The sequence below is a fragment of the Sodiomyces alcalophilus genome, assembly GCF_042370955.1.
Source record: "Sodiomyces alcalophilus JCM 7366 unplaced genomic scaffold ACRALscaffold_7, whole genome shotgun sequence".
Classification (NCBI taxonomy): domain Eukaryota; kingdom Fungi; phylum Ascomycota; class Sordariomycetes; order Glomerellales; family Plectosphaerellaceae; genus Sodiomyces; species Sodiomyces alcalophilus.
The window spans coordinates 2,556,215-2,573,691 of record NW_027263538.1 but is presented as its reverse complement, the minus strand read 5'-3'; the positions used below and the strand labels follow the sequence as shown (position 1 = coordinate 2,573,691).

General features: G+C 57.5%; 5 protein-coding genes across 5 annotated transcripts; 3 read left to right on the top strand and 2 right to left on the bottom strand.

Annotated features, from left to right (window-relative positions):
• Positions 1-1,267: 1,267 nt before the first annotated feature.
• Positions 1,268-7,242, top strand: ACRALDRAFT_2029510 (uncharacterized protein; the record flags this gene model as incomplete). The annotated part of the gene is made up of 2 exons (XM_071020592.1): positions 1,268-1,747; positions 1,813-7,242. 2 exons carry the CDS (start codon positions 1,268-1,270, stop codon positions 7,240-7,242), a joined length of 5,910 nt encoding a protein of 1,969 aa, XP_070872772.1.
• Positions 7,243-7,900: 658 nt separating this feature from the next.
• On the bottom strand, positions 7,901-9,792 carry ACRALDRAFT_2029509 (uncharacterized protein; the record flags this gene model as incomplete). The annotated part of the gene is made up of 2 exons (XM_071020591.1): positions 7,901-9,573; positions 9,696-9,792. The coding sequence occupies 2 exons, from the start codon at positions 9,790-9,792 to the stop codon at positions 7,901-7,903; spliced, it is 1,770 nt and encodes a 589-aa protein (XP_070872771.1).
• Positions 9,793-11,610: 1,818 nt separating this feature from the next.
• ACRALDRAFT_1065040 (uncharacterized protein) lies at positions 11,611-12,154 on the top strand (the record flags this gene model as incomplete). Its single annotated transcript, XM_071017091.1, has 1 exon — positions 11,611-12,154. A coding segment is annotated over exon 1 (182 nt), but the record flags the coding sequence as incomplete, so codon positions are not given.
• Positions 12,155-12,442: 288 nt separating this feature from the next.
• ACRALDRAFT_1071848 (uncharacterized protein) lies at positions 12,443-13,933 on the bottom strand (the record flags this gene model as incomplete). Its single annotated transcript, XM_071017904.1, has 3 exons — positions 12,443-12,682; positions 12,814-12,920; positions 12,991-13,933. The coding sequence occupies 3 exons, from the start codon at positions 13,931-13,933 to the stop codon at positions 12,443-12,445; spliced, it is 1,290 nt and encodes a 429-aa protein (XP_070872769.1).
• A 1,680-nt stretch (positions 13,934-15,613) lies between these two features.
• On the top strand, positions 15,614-16,967 carry ACRALDRAFT_2044084 (uncharacterized protein; the record flags this gene model as incomplete). Its single annotated transcript, XM_071021403.1, has 2 exons — positions 15,614-16,030; positions 16,107-16,967. 2 exons carry the CDS (start codon positions 15,614-15,616, stop codon positions 16,965-16,967), a joined length of 1,278 nt encoding a protein of 425 aa, XP_070872768.1.
• Between the last annotated feature and the right edge of the window lie 510 nt (positions 16,968-17,477).

Below are 17,477 nucleotides of genomic sequence, written 5' to 3'. Positions count from 1 at the left end.
GTAGGTACAGTAGGTGGCATCGTGGTGAGATGAAACGGGACCATGTCGGCATGGGTGATGAAGTGAAGTTTTGGAGAAGGGAGTGGTAAGAGTCGAGTGGTAAGAGGCAGTCGTCAGGACCCACTGATCTAATCTGATGATCAGATAAGATGCAAGAAAAACTTTTCACCCTTGGTTTGTGGGGAATCAGGGCTAAAACCCCACGCCGACATCGGACCAGGGTGAGTACCGACGGACCACGCCAGGATAAGACTAGCTCGGTGGAGATGGGAATTCACTCAGCAGCCAATCTTGACCTCCAACCAACCTTCCCAACCTTCGCGTCATGGTGAGACGGAACCATCACCAAAACATACTCCGTACGTACAGTATCATCAACCCTTCCAACCTCCCCACATCCACTAACGCAGTACGACTTTATAGGAACCGATCGCTCCGAGAAGATATCGTCGCATTGCATCTCCTGGTCAGCCCCCGCCTCGTCTATACCTGCCGTTTTAGCGACATGCATCCGTACGTTGTATGCAACCACAAGGCCCATGGCCTGGCCGGAACGCAACAGCGAACGGAATCAAGACCACGACCCGTCATTATCCACTGCATCACCTGCATCACTTCGAGGGCTTCATTTGAATCGACCCCTCATCTCCCCACCATCCTCCAGCCCACGCCCTGCACCACTGCGTAATGACATCCCCTTATCGCCCATCAGCCGACACAACTCCTCCATTCTTCCCACGAAATACTCGTCTGGGCTCGTTCACATGTAGGGTTCCACCCACGACGCCGGGCAAATGCACCCCGACCCACTTGAGCTGGTTTGTGGATGATCAAATAGCCGTTATCAGATCCTGTCGTCACACCCACTCCCACACCCGACTTCATCCACGTCTGTTTGTCCAGGGACCCTGTCCCACTGCTCTCTCCCATGTACCGATTTGTACTCTATACGTTGCACATCCAGGTGCGATCATCGGCTTGGTCCCGTTCCAAGATTCCGTGACTCGGCTCGCTCAGTCGAAACCGGCATTGCTACCGTACTCCAATTGCACATCGTTTGTGCGGGAAAAAGGATGGAAACAGCTCAGCTCGAGAAAATAGAGCCTCGGGAACCGACCATCAGGTCTCCGATGGAGGGGCTCGGCAGCAAGCACATGTTTTGCATCCCTCTCCACCAATTCCCCTTACAACTGTAGACATCGACTGCCTCTGATCTTCAGTTTTCCCTCCCATCGTGTCTGGCATCCATCCACCCACGCCTGTCGATATGCACTTGAGGAATGTCGAGGGAGGGGGAGGTGCCCTTGAGACACCTTTCACCGGCCATCCTGTATCTCCCCTCATGCCCAATGGCACCAATCACCCGTCTCTCACTCGAACAGTTCCGCTAAAGTCGACGCCGGGCTCGAATGACCCGAGTCCTTCACCGTTCGACCTTCTCCTCGCTTGGCTCCTCGTACTCTACCGTGATAACGATGATGGCATCAGCCGGGTGAACTGGGGTTGTAGGAGGGATGGCAGCTCGTCCTCACCAGCAGCTCTCGAAAGCTCCCTGGACCTAGGGAATCTCCCCTTCCAGAAGACAGATACGCTATCGGGTGCGTTGAGGGCTGTCACGGAATTATATTCTTCTTCCGAAAAAGTACCAGGCCTCGTGGCCGGGAACGAATTCTACTTTGACAATGGCGTCAGCCCGGTCAACGCACCCTCACAACCCGAGAAAGCAACGGGGATTTTGCCTAATAACGTGAGATTTACCATACCGCGAACACCGCCTCGAAGTCAAGGAAGACCGCTGCTAACCTCCTCCAGTGGACGTATCAGATCGAGGTGTCGGTCATCGAACAGCGACTGAACATCAGAGCCCAATGGAGCCCAGATTCCTTGTCACATCAACTCGCCACTGCCCGCCTCGATTTGTTCGTTGCCATCCTTGGCCAGATCATCGACCATCCCGACCAGAACGTGTGGACTGCCATTGGTCCTACACACGCAGACCTTGAGCAGCTGTGGTCGTGGAATGCAGTGGTCCCTCCGACCATAGACCGTTGTATGCATCAATTCGTCACAGAACAGGCCGCTCGTCGTCCGGAGTCCCATGCCGTCGAGTCGTGGGACGGAAACTTCACATACCGGGAAGTCGAGGCACTGTCCACCCACCTCGCCCTCCACCTGGTAGCCCGTGGAGCACAGGTGGGCGGCATCATCCCTCTTTGCTTTGAGAAATCCCGATGGACCGTGGTGGCAGTCCTCGCCGTCATGAAAGCCGGCTCTGCCTTTGCGCTCACCGATCCCGGTCAGCCGGAGGCTCGTCTACGAACAATCGTCGAACAAACCGCTCCCAAAATCCTCCTCACATCACACCAACAGGCCGACTTGGGCCGCCGGCTAGCCGGGGACAACATAGAGGTCATCGTGGTCGAGAACCAGCTCCTGGACGACATTGCGTCAACCCACCCAGGAGTCAGCCTACCGCATATCCCCACCTCTTCGCCTCTTTATATCCAGTTCACGTCAGGGAGCACAGGCAAACCGAAAGGCGTGATATGCTCCCACGCAAACTACACGAGCGGGGCTGTGCCCCGAGCCGAGGCCGTAGGCTACCAGCCTCATTCGCGCGTCTTCGATTTTGCCTCGTACGCCTTCGACGTCAGCATAGACTGCATGCTGTGCACCCTGGCCAACGGTGGCTGTCTCTGCATCCCATCAGACGAGGACCGCATGAACGACTTGAGCGGCGCCATCCGCGACACCAAATGCAACATGGCTCACATGACACCCTCCGTCGCCCGCGTCCTGGATCCGGACATCATCCCTTCCCTGGAAGTCCTCGGCCTCGGAGGCGAAGCAGTATCGGCTGGAGACGCCTCGGCCTGGAGCCAGACCACCAGCGTCATCATCGCCTATGGTCCATCCGAATGCACCGTGGGCTGCACCGTCAACAACAACGTCAGGGAATCCACAAACATCGGCAAGGGCGTCGGCGGTCTGATGTGGATCGTCGACCCCGATGATCACAACCTGCTCATGCCTGTAGGTGCCGTCGGAGAGCTCTTGGTCGAAGGGCCCGTCGTGGGCTTGGGCTACCTTGACGACCCGGACAAGACAGAAGAGGTCTTTATCCAAGATCCCACCTGGCTTCTCGCCGGGGGTCCTTCTGTACCCCAGGGGCGACAGGGGCGACTCTACAAGACGGGAGATCTCGTCCGTTACGATCCCGACGGCACAGGAGCCATCGTCTTCGTCGGCCGGAAAGACCAACAGGTCAAGCTTCGAGGCCAGCGAGTCGAGCTGGCCGAGGTCGAATACCACCTTGGACGTAAACTGCCAGCCAATGTCAAGGTGGTCGCCGAAGTCATCAAGCCTGGAGGCGGCGAACCGACGCTGGTCGCCTTTATTGCGGAACATACGACGCCAACAAGCACGACGGAGAGCGAGGACGGTCCCGTAACCTTGTCTCCAGAGCTGGGCCGGGCCCTTGGCGAGATGGACATCGCTCTCGGCGCCGAAATCCCAAGGTACATGATCCCGTCCTCGTACATCCCCCTGCGGAAAATGCCGTCACTGGTCTCGGGGAAGGTCGACCGCAAGAGACTGCGAGAAATCGGTGCCGCCATGTCGAGAGAAGAAGTCGCCCGGCTCAGGGTGGCCAGTTCGCAGCGGGACAAGCCCGAGACCGAGATGGAACGGGCCTTGCACCGAGTCTGGGTCAAGGTCCTGGGAGATACCGACGAGATCGGTTTGCAGGATAGCTTCTTCGCACTCGGCGGCAATTCTCTCAGGGCCATGCGCCTGGTGAGCACCGCAAGACAAGAAGGGATCACCTTGACCGTGGCCGCCATCTTCAGATCCCCGACACTCAAAGAAATGGCAGCGGTGGCAACTCCGGCACCCCAAGAGCCACAAGAGCCGCCAGCCCCTTTTTCCCTCCTGGAAGAAGGATGGAGTCCGGAACAAGCCTGCGCAGATGTAGCCAAGCTTTGCGAAGTCGAAGAAGCGGTCGTCGAAGACGTCTACCCCTGTACGCCACTGCAGGAAGCCCTGATGGCTCTGTCAGCCAAAGTCAAGGAGGCGTACGTCGCGCAACGAGTCGTCGATCTGGACGATGCAGCTGCTGCCGAAAAGCTGCGGTCTGCCTTTGACATAGCCGCCGCCGACTCGGCAATCTTGCGCACTAGGATAGTCCAGGTGCGCGACCATGGCCTGGTCCAAGTGGTCATCAGAGAGGATATTCCGTGGCACCTGGGGAACGACCTGCAGGATTACCTCGTCAGGGACCGCGACACGCCCATGGAGCTGGGCAAACCTCTGGTCCGCTATGCTCTCATCACCGAAGACAACTCCGAGAAGGTCTACTTCGTCCTGACCATGCACCACGCCCTGTACGACGGCTGGTCGATGCCCCTCGTCGTCGACAGGGTGAACCGGGCCTATGACGGCCAGCGGGTTACCAGGCCCGCCGAGTTTAGGGAATTTATTCGCTACCTCAACTCTACCAGCCGTGAGTCGGCGGAACAGTTTTGGAGGGAGAAGCTGCAAGGAGCGAACGGACCGCAGTTCCCGCCTCTGCCGTGGGAGGAATACCAGACGCAGGCTGATTCGCTTCTCGAGCTACACGTTCCATTGTCGGGTCGCCCTGCATCGAACACCACGGTGGCGACACTCATCCGCGGCGCGTGGGCCTATGTTGCGTCCAAGTATAGCGCATGCGCCGACGTGGTCTTCGGCGAGACTCTCACCGGCCGGAATGCTCCCATCAGCGGTAGCGAGGAGATTGAGGGCCCCATGATCACCACCGTTCCCCTGCGTGTGCACGTCAGTGGGGATATGTCGGTGGCCGAGTACCTGCAAGAGATTCAGGACCAGACCGTGAAGCAGATACCATATGAGCACACGGGCCTACAGCACATCCGTCGACTCAGCCCCGATGCCTACGAGGCTTGTGAGCTGAGGACAGGCCTCGTCCTGCATCCAAGCTCCGAGGAAGAAGTAAACCCTGATCAACGCAACCAATACCCTGCCAATCGACTGGTGCCTGCCGGAGATGCCGAAGCCGCCCAGGAAGCGCTCAAGTTCAACACGTACGCTTTGATGCTCGTTTGCGCCCTGGATGCGAACAACGGGTTCTCCATCATGGCGAGCTTCGACTCCAAGACGGTCGAACCGACTGTGATGGAGAGGGCGCTGAATCACTTGGCACGTGTGTCCCAACAACTGTGTCAAATGACGGAGGCGCCCCTGAGCGACGTGCAGTATCTGACAGCAGACGAAGAGGATGAGCTGGCGCGACTCGGCACGGCGAATCCGCAGAGCGTCGAGAAGGAGTATCCTTCCATCACAGCCGTGTGGATCGTCGACCTGTTGGATGGCCAACGTCTAGTCCCCCTGGGAGCCGTCGGTGAGCTGGTGATTGCCAGTACCGCCGAGAAGCCGCTGCATACCATCGACTCTGCGCCTTGGTACAAACCGAACGACGGTCGGGAGGGTGAGAACGGCATGCATACCAAACTTTACAAGACCAACCGTCTTGCGAAACTTGACGCCAGCGGAACGGTCCATATCATCCGGGACAATATCAGGGACAGGACAGCACAGGGCGCCGCGGCCGCGACGATGGCCGCCCAATCCCGGCAGAAGCGCATATCCGCAACGTCGGCCAAGCAACGTCGACTACGAACGCTCTGGAGCCGGGTCCTCGGACTATCCGAAGAAGACATCGGTTTGAACGACAGCTTCTTCCGACTCGGCGGAGACTCTATTTCGGCCATGAAGCTGGTGTCCGAGGCACGTTTCGACGGCCTGCGGTTGACGGTGGCGCAAGTCTTCCAGCACCGGACGCTGTATGACATGACGGGCGCATTGGCCGAGTTGAAACCAGCATCGACGCACTCGGCCCAGGGGACGGCGCAGACGACACTCCCCTTCGAGCTCGTGGAGGGCGCGTCTTCTGCCATGTTTATCGACAACGTCATCCGCCCCGCCCTCGTTAACCCGACATGGAACATCGTCAACGTCCTCCCCGTCCGTCCGCTCCAGGCGGTGGCCATCAAGGGCACAGCCGAGCTCCCCCGGTTCTCGGCCCGCTACGAAGCCATGTACTTTGACGGCGCCGTCGACCGCACCCAGCTCTTCCGGGCGTGCCAGGAACTCGTCACGCGCAACGAGATCTTGCGCACGGTGTTCATCGCCCACCAAGACAGCTACCTCGGCGTCGTCTTGGAAGACGCAAAGGTCCCCGTCGACGTATACGAAATTGACGGCGACGTGGAGACGTTCGTCCGACAGCTCTGCCACGTAGACATCCGCACCCGCATGCCGCTGGGATCCTGCTTCGTCAAGTGGCTCTTCGTGCAAAGCAGCGACGGATCGTCCGCGCTGGTCTTCCGCATCTCCCACGCGCAATACGACGAGATTTGCCTCCCCCACATGCTCCACCAGCTCTCGGCCTTGTACGAAGGGCGGCCGGTGCCCGAGGCGGTGCCGTTCTCCTCGTTCGTCGCGCACGTGGTCAAGACCAACATCCCCGCGAGCATCGACTACTGGCGCGACCTCCTCCGCGGGTCGTCCCTCTCGGTCTTGAAGCCCGACACTCCCGTGGAGAACCGCGACCACTTTGCCATCCACCGGACGCTCGACATGGCGGCGCGTTCCAGGGACATCACCGTCGCCACGCTCCCGACGGCGGCCTGGGCGCTCTGCCTGGCGCGGCGCCTCAACATCCGCGACGTCACCTTTGGCGAGGTGGTCAGCGGCCGCAACATCGACCTCCCCCACGACAGCAGCCACGGCAACGCCGACGTGGTGGCGGGGCCGTGCTGGCAGTACGTCCCCGTGCGGGTCAAGTTCGAGGCGGGATGGACCGTCTCGGATCTGCTCGCGCACGTGCAGCACCAGCACATTGCCAGCTCGGCGCACGAGGGCATGGGTATCCCGGAGATTGTGGCGTCGTGCACCGACTGGCCGGCGACGGTCGACTGGTTCGACTCGGTGGTGCACCAGGACGTGGACCACGTCGAGGACCTGGGGTTCGCCGGGGTCAATGGCCGCACCGAGACCATCTACCCGCACTTTGAGCCGTTGCGGGAGTGGAAGATCCAGGCGTTCCCGGCGGGAGATAGCCTGACCATTGAGATTATCACGTTTGCGTCCTGGGAGGCGCACGCCAGGGAGCTGCTCGACGAGGTGGAGGAGGCTATGCGGTTGCTGGTGGACCAGCCTGATGCCTTGCTTTTCAGCGAGTAAAAGGGGAACGGACGGCGGTGATGATGTTTTTGTTTGGGGGGTTTCCCGTTTTTAGTGTTTCTCGCGAGATGATCAACTTGACTTGCCGATTTCAATGTCCGAAGAGACCGCGTCCTGTCGTTCGTTCACTCAGGAGTCATAAGAAAGAAGCAATGAAAATGTGACGGCGAGACAACACATCGGGTGGATGCTACTCGCACAAGTGGAAATGGTGCGCAAGAGGCGAACAGACCCAAGAGCCAAAACCAATGCAACATGGGATCCGTGGTGATCATCAATGTTTGCGCAATGTTCAATTTGATCGTCGTGTACTTGTGCGAGCACAGAGCGAAGGAGGAGAGAACGACTAAATAATACGAAGAACAATGCAAAATAACATCGGTGTCATTGCAATGAAAGCCCGTGGGCTCGAAGCCCAGTGTCATGTTGGGCCACGGCTCCAATGCCGCCTTGGTTCCACGAACGGTAAACAAGTTCATATCACGCTATGCTCGCCGTCAATCCATGTCTTCCTGTGTACGAAGATTCCCTGGGAGGGAATAAAACGCCCCTGGACATTCGCTGGGTTATGAAAGTGCGGACGAGAGCTAATGCAAAACCAGTCAACGCTGGCCGGCTACAACTTGGTTCAACTGCACCCCACCGCTGACTATCGAATTCACGCCGGCGCCGGCCGGTTCTCTGGGGCCGGCGTAGCAACGGCGGTGGACGACGGCGGCGGAGAGGGCTGTCCGAATCCCAGCACGCGCTGCAAACTTCGGCGGATCCCCCTGGCGGGGCTGCTGGCCTCCTCGGTCTCCACGGTGGTCTTCTCTCCCCGGCCCAGGAAGCCGAAGCTCATCCGGCGGGACCCCGTCTGCTTCTCGCCCGACGCGACGGATGGCCTCTTCTTCTTCTTACGGACGGCGACGACGCTCGTGGGGTCAACGGCCGATGGCCTAGGCGGCCATTCTCCGTCCCGCTTCCAGCCGGCGACGCAGGAGCGGATCATGTCGGCGAGGTTGACTGGACATGAAGGGGTGAGGTTGTGGACGATGACCTTCTCGTACAGGGAAATGTAGATGGCTGGGGTGATGGAGGCGCGCATCGGGTTGTTGGGAGGGAGGATGGGCGGCGGGATGGGTAGGAGGGTCTCGACGGGCAAGTTGGCGGTAGTGGCGGAGGCTGTAGTGGACTGGGTCGAGTCCTTTGTATGGTGGCTGGTGAGCTCGTTATCCTTGGAGGCGTCCGAGGCGGCGGTGGACGTGTCATTGCTACGCCTCTGCTGCGGCGGGAGAGAGACAACGGGGTGGGTGGGCGAGGTGGGTATCGACGGACGGCGGAAAAGCCGGCGGGGAGAGAGAGACGAAAGAGGGCTCGAGGGCGAAGGCGAGGGTGAGGGTGACGACTTGGGACGCACGCGGACGGTTTTCGCCTCGGTCCAAGCATTTCGGCGGGCCTCGAAGCACGCCAGGCCTTCATTCCAGGTCATCTCCTCGCGCAGGGCTCTCCTCCGCTGGGCACGTTTCTCGGTGACAGATGCCTTGACGGAGGATCCGACAGCGTCGGGAGTGTCAAAGCGGAAGGGCGAGAGGGAAGATCGAGATGGCATATTGTCATCAGAGAGATCCGACGTCCATTCGAGCCGAGGTCGGAAGTGTACTGGGTCTTCCGAAACGGTGCTGTACACAGATTCGGCGTCGCTGTCGGGGTGGGGATGATCCTCGAGCTCGTCGTCTGTTGGGTGAGCCGAGTGAACCGACTCTGGGTCAACAGCAGGCGCGGCAGGAGGGGGATCAGAAGGTGCTTCGGGCTGGTCGACGACCGGTTCCAAAGTGGGAGGTGGTGGATGATGCGGCGGGGACGGGGGAGGCGGCGGGGGCGACGGCGACGGCCAGATAAACTCCCAGTCGTTGCGAACCTTCCTAGCCAGGTGCGTCTTTATAGCTTCCTTCTGCTTCGCCTTATCCTTGCTCCACAGGTCGGGGTCATAATCGGCTTTGGGAATGGCGAGGGGAGCAGGCATGGAGGCGGAAAGGCGGCGAAACTTGGATAACGTGGATCGTGGAGATTTGTACGTGTCGGAGAAGCGCATCTTGGAAGTAGATGTCGAGGGCGTTCCGCTTGAGGTGGGAGGGGTTGAACTCGGCAAAAGGGAGGGGTTGAGCTGGGATGGCGGTGACTGGAGGTTGGAGAGACCGGCGGCAGCAACACCAGCAGCAGTGGTCGTGGCAACAGGGGACGATGCGGGCTGTGGAGGAGCTAGAGCTTGTGTGGGCTGGGGCTCGGAATGCGGGGTGGGGGGGACGACTGAATTCGTACTAGATGGCGGCTCGTGCGCGGCCGAGGTGGCTACAGGGTAGGCAGTGTGTCAGTCGAGAATGCAAGATCACGATGGGAAAGAGATTGCTGGTAGTGTAGTGGAAGTAGGTTTCGTCAAGCGATGATGGGAGTCGAATGGAGCTAGATCTTACCATGACAGATTTCCCCTGGTGATCCATGAGATGACTCGATAGCTTCGTGGCCAGGCTGAGGAGCCTCATCCAGGCGGCTCGGCGTGGCGGCTGCCATTGTACAATGAGAATTCATCTCTCGAGACGGCCTCACGATCGAAGACGGTTACGGTTGTTGGGATGGAGGTGAAAGGTCGGTCAAGTCAAGTCATGCCAGTATCTGGAAGAGTCGATGAGCGTTACGATCAATCTCATGCCCATGTCGTTACAGCCATGTAATACGTTTGTCTGGTTTCTACTCGGCGGGTATCCTTCTTGTGCGTGGTCTCCTATGTACGAGGGGAGCGGGGCGAGGTTCTATAGCGGTGATATCGATGTCGGTGATGCTATTGATGGGCAATAAGGCGTGGGCAATGGGTGACGTCGAGGACTGCTAAGATGACAATGCTCAATAGGATGATTCGGTCCAGGAAGTTCGAGACTGCGCATAAGACCCTGGGAAACAAAGGAGAGGAAGAGATGAGACAAAGCCAAAAGCGAGGCTGCAAGTTGAAGTGGAGTGGAGAACTGTTATGCTGGAAGCCAGGGAAGGTACGAATGGGGTGGTGAGGAAGGGAAGGGAAGGTACAGATCGTCCCGAGGCGTATTTTTGACAAGTCGTAGCTGTGCTGCGTGTGTTGGTTGGTTGGTGTAAATGTGGCGTGGGCCAAGAAGTGGGGTGATTATACTGTTGTACACTGTTGTACCTCGGGGTATCCAGATGTGTACACATCCATACTAATAGATTGACCGGTACTTCCCTGTACTTTTTACTGTATTTACCATGCCATGCAGTGTCTGGGGCGGGAGGGAACATGGAGTGGTCGTGTGACGCTGTGTAACTCGCACCGAAGAGAGAGAGTGTGTGTTGGTTTCCATAATTCTATGGGGTCATAAAGGCATCCCGGGCGGCCAGGCCCTACCATCAAAGGTCTAGACTCACTAACTTTCCAGTGTGCGGGTGAGGAAGAGGGCCCAGATCAACACCACATCGCTGTCGCGCGGGCGGTTGTACTAAGTACATGTAGATGGTTAGCGTCGGAGGCGGAACAACTATCTCCCGATTAACAACAGATGGGTAGCATCAACTGTTCGGTTCAGCTGCTTCAACTGCTTCGTGCGACAATCACCACCCACCCCTAGGAATCCAATGTCTTATGATTTCACCCATTCATAACACCTGCTTGCTGCTTCGACTGTAATGTACCACCAAAAATCGCTTACGGCTTACAGCAGGTGGCACGAGACTTGAATAACTTCTACCCCCGTCTCTCGTACGCATTGTATAGTGTGTGCGACAAGTCCCCCTGGGCACCCAGGACAAGTTCGTCGATAACCACCCTAGGCACATCGGGATACGCCGCGTAAAGCTCGCCCTTCTTGATGTCCTTTTCGAACGAGTCGCGCGGATGAAAGTCGCGCAGCGTTTCCCGCAGCTCCTGTCTTTCCTCGTCTGACATGGCCATGTAATCCGTATTCTCCCAGTCCGAGATGAAGTCCATGGGCTCTCCATGCCCGCCATTCCCGCCATGCCCCGCCGTGCCAGCGACCCCTGCCGTGGCCGTCCCCTAGACATCTGACCCCGCGTCTGGCCCCTTTTCGGGTTTCTGAATCTCGCTCGCCACACAACCCCCTGGATTTCCAGGAAGCGGATCGGGGGGCGGGTTCTGGATATGTTGCTCGACCCCCGAGGGGACTTGGCCCGACTTGGCCTCAATGGCGCGATGGAGGCTCTCGAGGGCCGACAACAAAGACGTGATCAAATCATGGCTGGGCTGCTGCCCCCCCTGAGTCTGCTGAGGTTTTTGAGACTGCTGTGTCTCCTGAGGCTGCTGGGCTTGCTGCGCCTGCTGCGCCTTCTGGATGTGTTGCTCGACCCCCGAGGGGACTTGGGCCGACTTGGCCTCAATGGTGCGATGGAGGCTCTCGAGGGCCGACGACAAAGACGTGATCAAATCATGGCTGGGCTGCGGGCCCCCCTGAGTCTGCTGAGGTTGCTGGGACTGCTGCGTCTCCTGAGGCTGCTGGGCTTGCTGGCCCACACCCGACTTGGCAGGCTTCTGTTTCTTCGGCTGACGACTACGTTTCTGTTTCGGAGCTCGGGGCATCTCTGTCCAGCTGTCTTGAAGATGTGTTATAATGCGGATGGGCATCTGATCCGTACCCTGGAAGGTACTGGCGAGGACCAAGGGAGAGTCTGATGGCTGGTGCTGGTAATACTTTGAAGTGTCTAGTTGTGTGAATCTCGGCTCGGTCTCTTTGCACGCGGGAACTGATCGAAGAATCGAGGAAGCGAACTGGTAACTAGAAGTGCTTTGATCTATGGCTGGGTGATGGGGAGTTGGGCGATGTTGACGTTAAATATACACCATCTATCGAGATGAGGCGAGGCGGAAGGTTAAAATCCATCACGTCCTCGATTTCGCGTCTCGAGGATCACTTTAAACCAAAGAAGAAAACACCGTCGGTAACCTTCAATCCAAGTCGGAAAGAACGAGCATTTCGGCGTTTTATACCTCAACTCAGAAGTACGCTTTCCCCATCACGCCACTCACCGTATAAGACTCCCATGTGAAGGAAGTAAAGGGTGGGTCGCCACCTTTCCTAGTGTATTAGATACTGACGATAGTGGCCTTGAAACGCCTGGCCACAATACAATTCTTGATGTGGACAGATACAGACATGATGAAGGGATGATGGGAAGGTTAAGCCCTCCCCCTTTATTCCCTTTATTCGACCTCTTGGACCATCTTCCCAGGCGGGAGTCCTCCAACGAAAACCTTGCCGGCCGGTCCCTCGAGAATCTCCTCCGAAACACCCACGCGGACCCCGTCCTTGTTGCTGACCCAGCGCACCATGATGGCATCTGGCCGTGACGCCTCCTCGCCCGGCGTCTCGTCGCCCCCGGCCTGCGCCTTGCTTTTTGTCTTGGGCGCCTGCTTCTTAAGCAGCTTGTTGATGGTTTCCATCTGTTATCGTGTCAGTGGCTTTTTTCCTTCTTTTTCTTTTCCTTTTGTTTTTCCCTTGTCCCTTTTTTTTTTTTTTTTTTTTTTTTTTTGGTACAAGATACCAAAAAAAAAGGAAGTGGGATGCTCCGTACCTTGACTTCTTCATTCCGCTTGTCGCTGAGGTTCCGGCGCCGACGGGCCATTTCGGCGCGTCTCATGGAAAGCTCTTCAGCGGTAAAGTGCTTCTTCACTTGGACCTCTGTAGAACAGACGTATTAGAACCGAGTCCACTCCAAACAGTAGCTGGGCGTGCAATGGGGGAACAATACCATCCGACAGTTTCATGTACTCCTGTGGGACATCCTCGAACCGTGCGCGCTGTCGCCTCGTCATCTTGGAGAGGTCCGGCGTCTGGTCTCGGCTGCCCGTGTCCTCGTCGCTGTCGAGCTCGTCCACTTCATTACGGCCCACGTCCGCCCTCCCCGTCGCATCGGCGAGTTCCATGTCGTCTTCTTCTCCCTCTGCATCTTCCTCCTCCCCTTCGGCGTCCTCCTCGTCCTCGGCGTCGCCGGCGGTCGCCTTGCCGGCGGAAGCACCCCCTACGTTGATGCTCCTTTCCAAGACGTTTTCCGGATCGCTTACTTCGATCTCGCTCAGTTCCTCGTCGCCGTCTTCCTCGTCCTCATCGTCCTCCTCGACGACTCTAGCGGCAGCCGGACGACGGATGGTCGGCTTGGCGGCGTTGGGGTTGTGTAGCTTGATGGTAGTGTGGCGAGACGGCGTGGGCTCCATGTCCACGTCGCCATCCGCGTCCTCCTCTCCTTCGGCGTCGTCATTGTCGTCCTCTTCCTCGTCGCCGTCAGCGTCGATATCCATGTCGTCCTCTTCGCCCTCGGCGTCCTCTTCCTCCAAGTCCATCTCTTCATCCTCCTCGTCGGGTTCGCTCATATCTGACTCCTCGGAGTCGTCGACGACATAGTTTTTCTGAGCGCCTCGGTTCCGCCGGGCCGCGACGATTTCACCGGCATTCGTGCTGCGACCAGTGCCCGATGTAGCTTCACGGAGCTTATCTGAAGGAACCTTCACCGTCAGGCTCAAATGGCGGGTGTTTCCTGGTGTCGAAGGCGGATCGCGCGTGACGGAGGTGACGGACGGCCGCCCCTCCGACCGGCGAGGGCGCGTTGACATGCCGCGATGTCGATCCCTGTCGGCCCAGTCAGAGATGGCCTCATGAGCCTTCACGGCTGCTGACCGGCGGGGACGCGGGGGCATGGTAGGCAATTGCTGCTACCGGGGAGGAAGGGTGGGACAGTGGAAAGGCAGGGGACAGGGCAGAACTCGACAAAGATGGCGAGCCTGAAACGCAATCTGGGGTATATAGACAAGGATGTATGGATGAAGACCAGCTGAGAAGAAAACAAATAATGCGACAGTGAAGGGTAGGGCCAGCTGATTGAAATCGAGTGTGATATATGAAGTGACGCAGCCACAACAGCCCAGAGTACAAAGCAAGAACGACACTCAAGCACTCGAGATACTTCGTACTTAGGTACTGCAGCTTAAGTAACGTCCCTCCCGGGGTAGCTAGACCGAAGGTGAAGAGGTTCAAGCTTGGACAACGGCACGTGTCATAAGAGCGAATGCTGCAATCTCTCTGAATTGGGGAGGGACAGAATTAAGCCAAGAAAGCGCCTCTTCCAATCCACAACCCGACACCCCTGGACGGAGAAAAAAGAGGACCTGATAAGCTGCTGAACGAACAGCGGGCTTAATCAATTGTCTCTCGTCTTTACCGAACCATCAATTGAATGGCCGGCCCCAGTCCCCTCGTCTTTGCCGTCGCTTGAACTGACGAAGAACCAAAAGCTGGGTGGCGATAGGTGGCAATACAGTAGCTTGAACGCTGGGGATTTTTTCGCAAAGTGACGATGGTGTAGTGTACTGAGAAAGGGGACCAACTTTGGCCATAGGGCGTCGCGTCCCAAGACAAGCCAACAGCAAGTGGCGTAGAAATGAATCGCCGTCTAATAATGAGAGTACATACCTGAATGGAGTATTTCAAGCAGACCGCCCGAAAACTGACGGATGGATATCACCTGTATCAGAGGTGATAGCTAAGCGCGCAGGTGGCTGGAAGGCCAAGGTGCAACGTCCCGTCTAGGCAGGCGCAAAGCCTGTCCTGTCCGTCTCTTCAAAGAGATTGATCGTTGGTCGGACCGAAATCCGTATTCGTACTTCCAACGAACTCTTTTTTTTTTTTTTCACTGCTCGCGTCTCGTCTCCCCTTTACTCTCTTGCTTCCACAACACGATACCGCGCCTCAAGACTTTCTGGTTGAGCCTAATAAGTTCTTGAATGCTGCGATGGAATTAGTCCAGATGACGCCAGCCGGGGAAGTGGGTAATTATAGTGAGTGAAGTGCCACTCAACATCCATGCGTTGCTCGAGATGTCGCTCTCACCGTAAATTCAAAAGGATGTCCGTCTTCCTCTTCCCTGTCACTCTCGGTAACTAGCAAACAAACGCAGTCTCGGTTGATATTACCGTCAAGATCGAGTTCTTCAATTGATGGAAAGACGACTTGTGACACAATATCCGTAGAGGTGGTCAGTGGTTTAGACGGTAATAATACGAATCCTCCTTCAATCACCAATTCTCAACTAGGGAGAGGGATGAGATAGCCTCATACAGTAGCAGCAGGTCATGATGACTAAGATGAACTAAATGACTAAACATGACGGCACCGTTTCCCTAGTCGGTACACTTCCGTTTTAAACGGTACCTTCCGTTTTCACTCCGTATTACCCACTGTTTCAGCCGAGGCATGTGCCTATCTATCCTCCGAAGCTTTAGCCGTCAGTCGACCTGACCTGGACAAATCCGCTGGATTGACCATTGATTCAGGGAGCACACCAAACAGCTTCCTATCGTATAGCCAACGTCCCAGGCAGAATGGGCGAGAACGACGAGAAACAGACGGGTCCTGCCATCCCAGCATGGCAGCGCGTTAACGACCAAGAGACGCCCGAGCAGACGCCCCAAGAGACGCCTGAGAAGACGCCTGAGAAGACGCCCGAGGAGACGCCCGAGCAGATGCCCGAGCAGACACCCGAGCAGACGTCTGAGCGGACGCCCGAGGAGACACCTGAAGAAACGCCTGAGCAAACGCCCGAGGAGACGCCTGAAGAGACGCCATCACCGGCCGAGGACACCACAACCATGGACGTTGCGCGCCGCTTTCTGCAAGACGACCATATCAAGAACACAAATCGGGAGCACAAAGCCGACTTCTTAAGGACAAAAGGTCTTCCTGATGAGGACATTGAGAAGCTCCTAGACGAAGTAGAAGCGAGCCATCAGGACCAACCCGTACGCTGGCTGCCCTTCCCTTTCCGCCACTCGTTTCTCTCCTATGCCGAGACTTCATAATTAACCCAGCATATAGGACCCCCCAGAGCCCACCCCGAAAACCATACCGGACCCTCCTCCAGAACAACGAGACGACTCCCCGTCCACCCCGTCCACCCCATCCACCCCCCAGAGCGACGAACCTCCCGTCATCACTTACCCCGAGTTTCTCGCCAAGCCCCCTCGCAACCCGCCCCTCGTCACCGCCACCGGTGTTCTCAACACCCTCTACGCCTTCGCCGGCCTCTCCACCCTCCTCTACGGCACCTCCAAATTCCTTGTCGGCCCCATGGTCGAAAACCTGACCGAAGCCCGTACCGATTTCCACGAAACCACATCCCGCAAGCTCGACTCTCTGGTCACTCTCCTCGAGCGCACCGTCTCCGAGATCCCACCCACCGTTTCCGCCGGCGGCAGCGGCAACAGCGCAAAGGGAGCAGCCCGCCACGATGCAGACAGCGACGAAGCCGACGACCCGACGGAACTCTTCCACCGCGACATTGGCGTCCAGACCTCCCTTCCGCCGAGCCCCCGGCTCGCCGAAAACATCTACCCCAGCGCCACCGGCGGCGACTCCTCCTCCAAGCCCCCGGCCGCCCAGCACGCCCGCAAGATCGAAGACCTGGTCGCCTCCCTCCGCGGCGTCAAGGACGCCTACGTCTCGCAGACCGAGGACCTCGCCGACGTCAAGACCGCATTGAGTGCGCTGAAGGACGACATGGCCCAGATCACCTACGCCGGTGGCCAGGCCGACTTTGTCGGCTCCTACTCGCTGTACAACTCCTACGGAAGCCGCAGGCCTGAACCGGAAGATGAAATCAAGAAAGCCAGGGATAACATACGCCGCGTGAAGGGGGTCATGCTTAGTACCAGGAGCTTTCCCCTTTCGACGAGATAGGAAGACGCGGTGACTGTTGAAGGGAGAGATGTCGTCCATATGTGAATGAGGATATTGGGCCCAAATTGTACTCATATCTATCTTGATACCCGCGTTACATTCCAGGCTTGCTAGAAAGGCGGTGCTCTGTCTGCAGCTTCATGACGAGAGCCACCAGAGGGAGTCCTGTCTGGCTGATGGTTGATGGCGTCTTGCGTTAATCGATGTCATAGTCAGTTGCCCGTCTGGGATAGCGTTGCAGGCGTTGCAGTTAATTGCTTCTTAATTATACAGTTTTCAGGCGAGAGTAAAGTAACCAGTAATCCATGCTGAGGGTATTCCCAGAACAACCCAGGTTGACTTACGCTCCGCCCATGATAATCAAACTCCAAGCGGCTTCTCGAGTCTCCGAGTGCCAGTCGTGCAATCCGACAGTTTATTCCTGCCTAATTCTCCTCCAGGAACCGTGCGTGTCCATGAATCTGTCTCTCAAACACCCGTCTTGGGCTTTTGAAGAGCACCTAATCATTT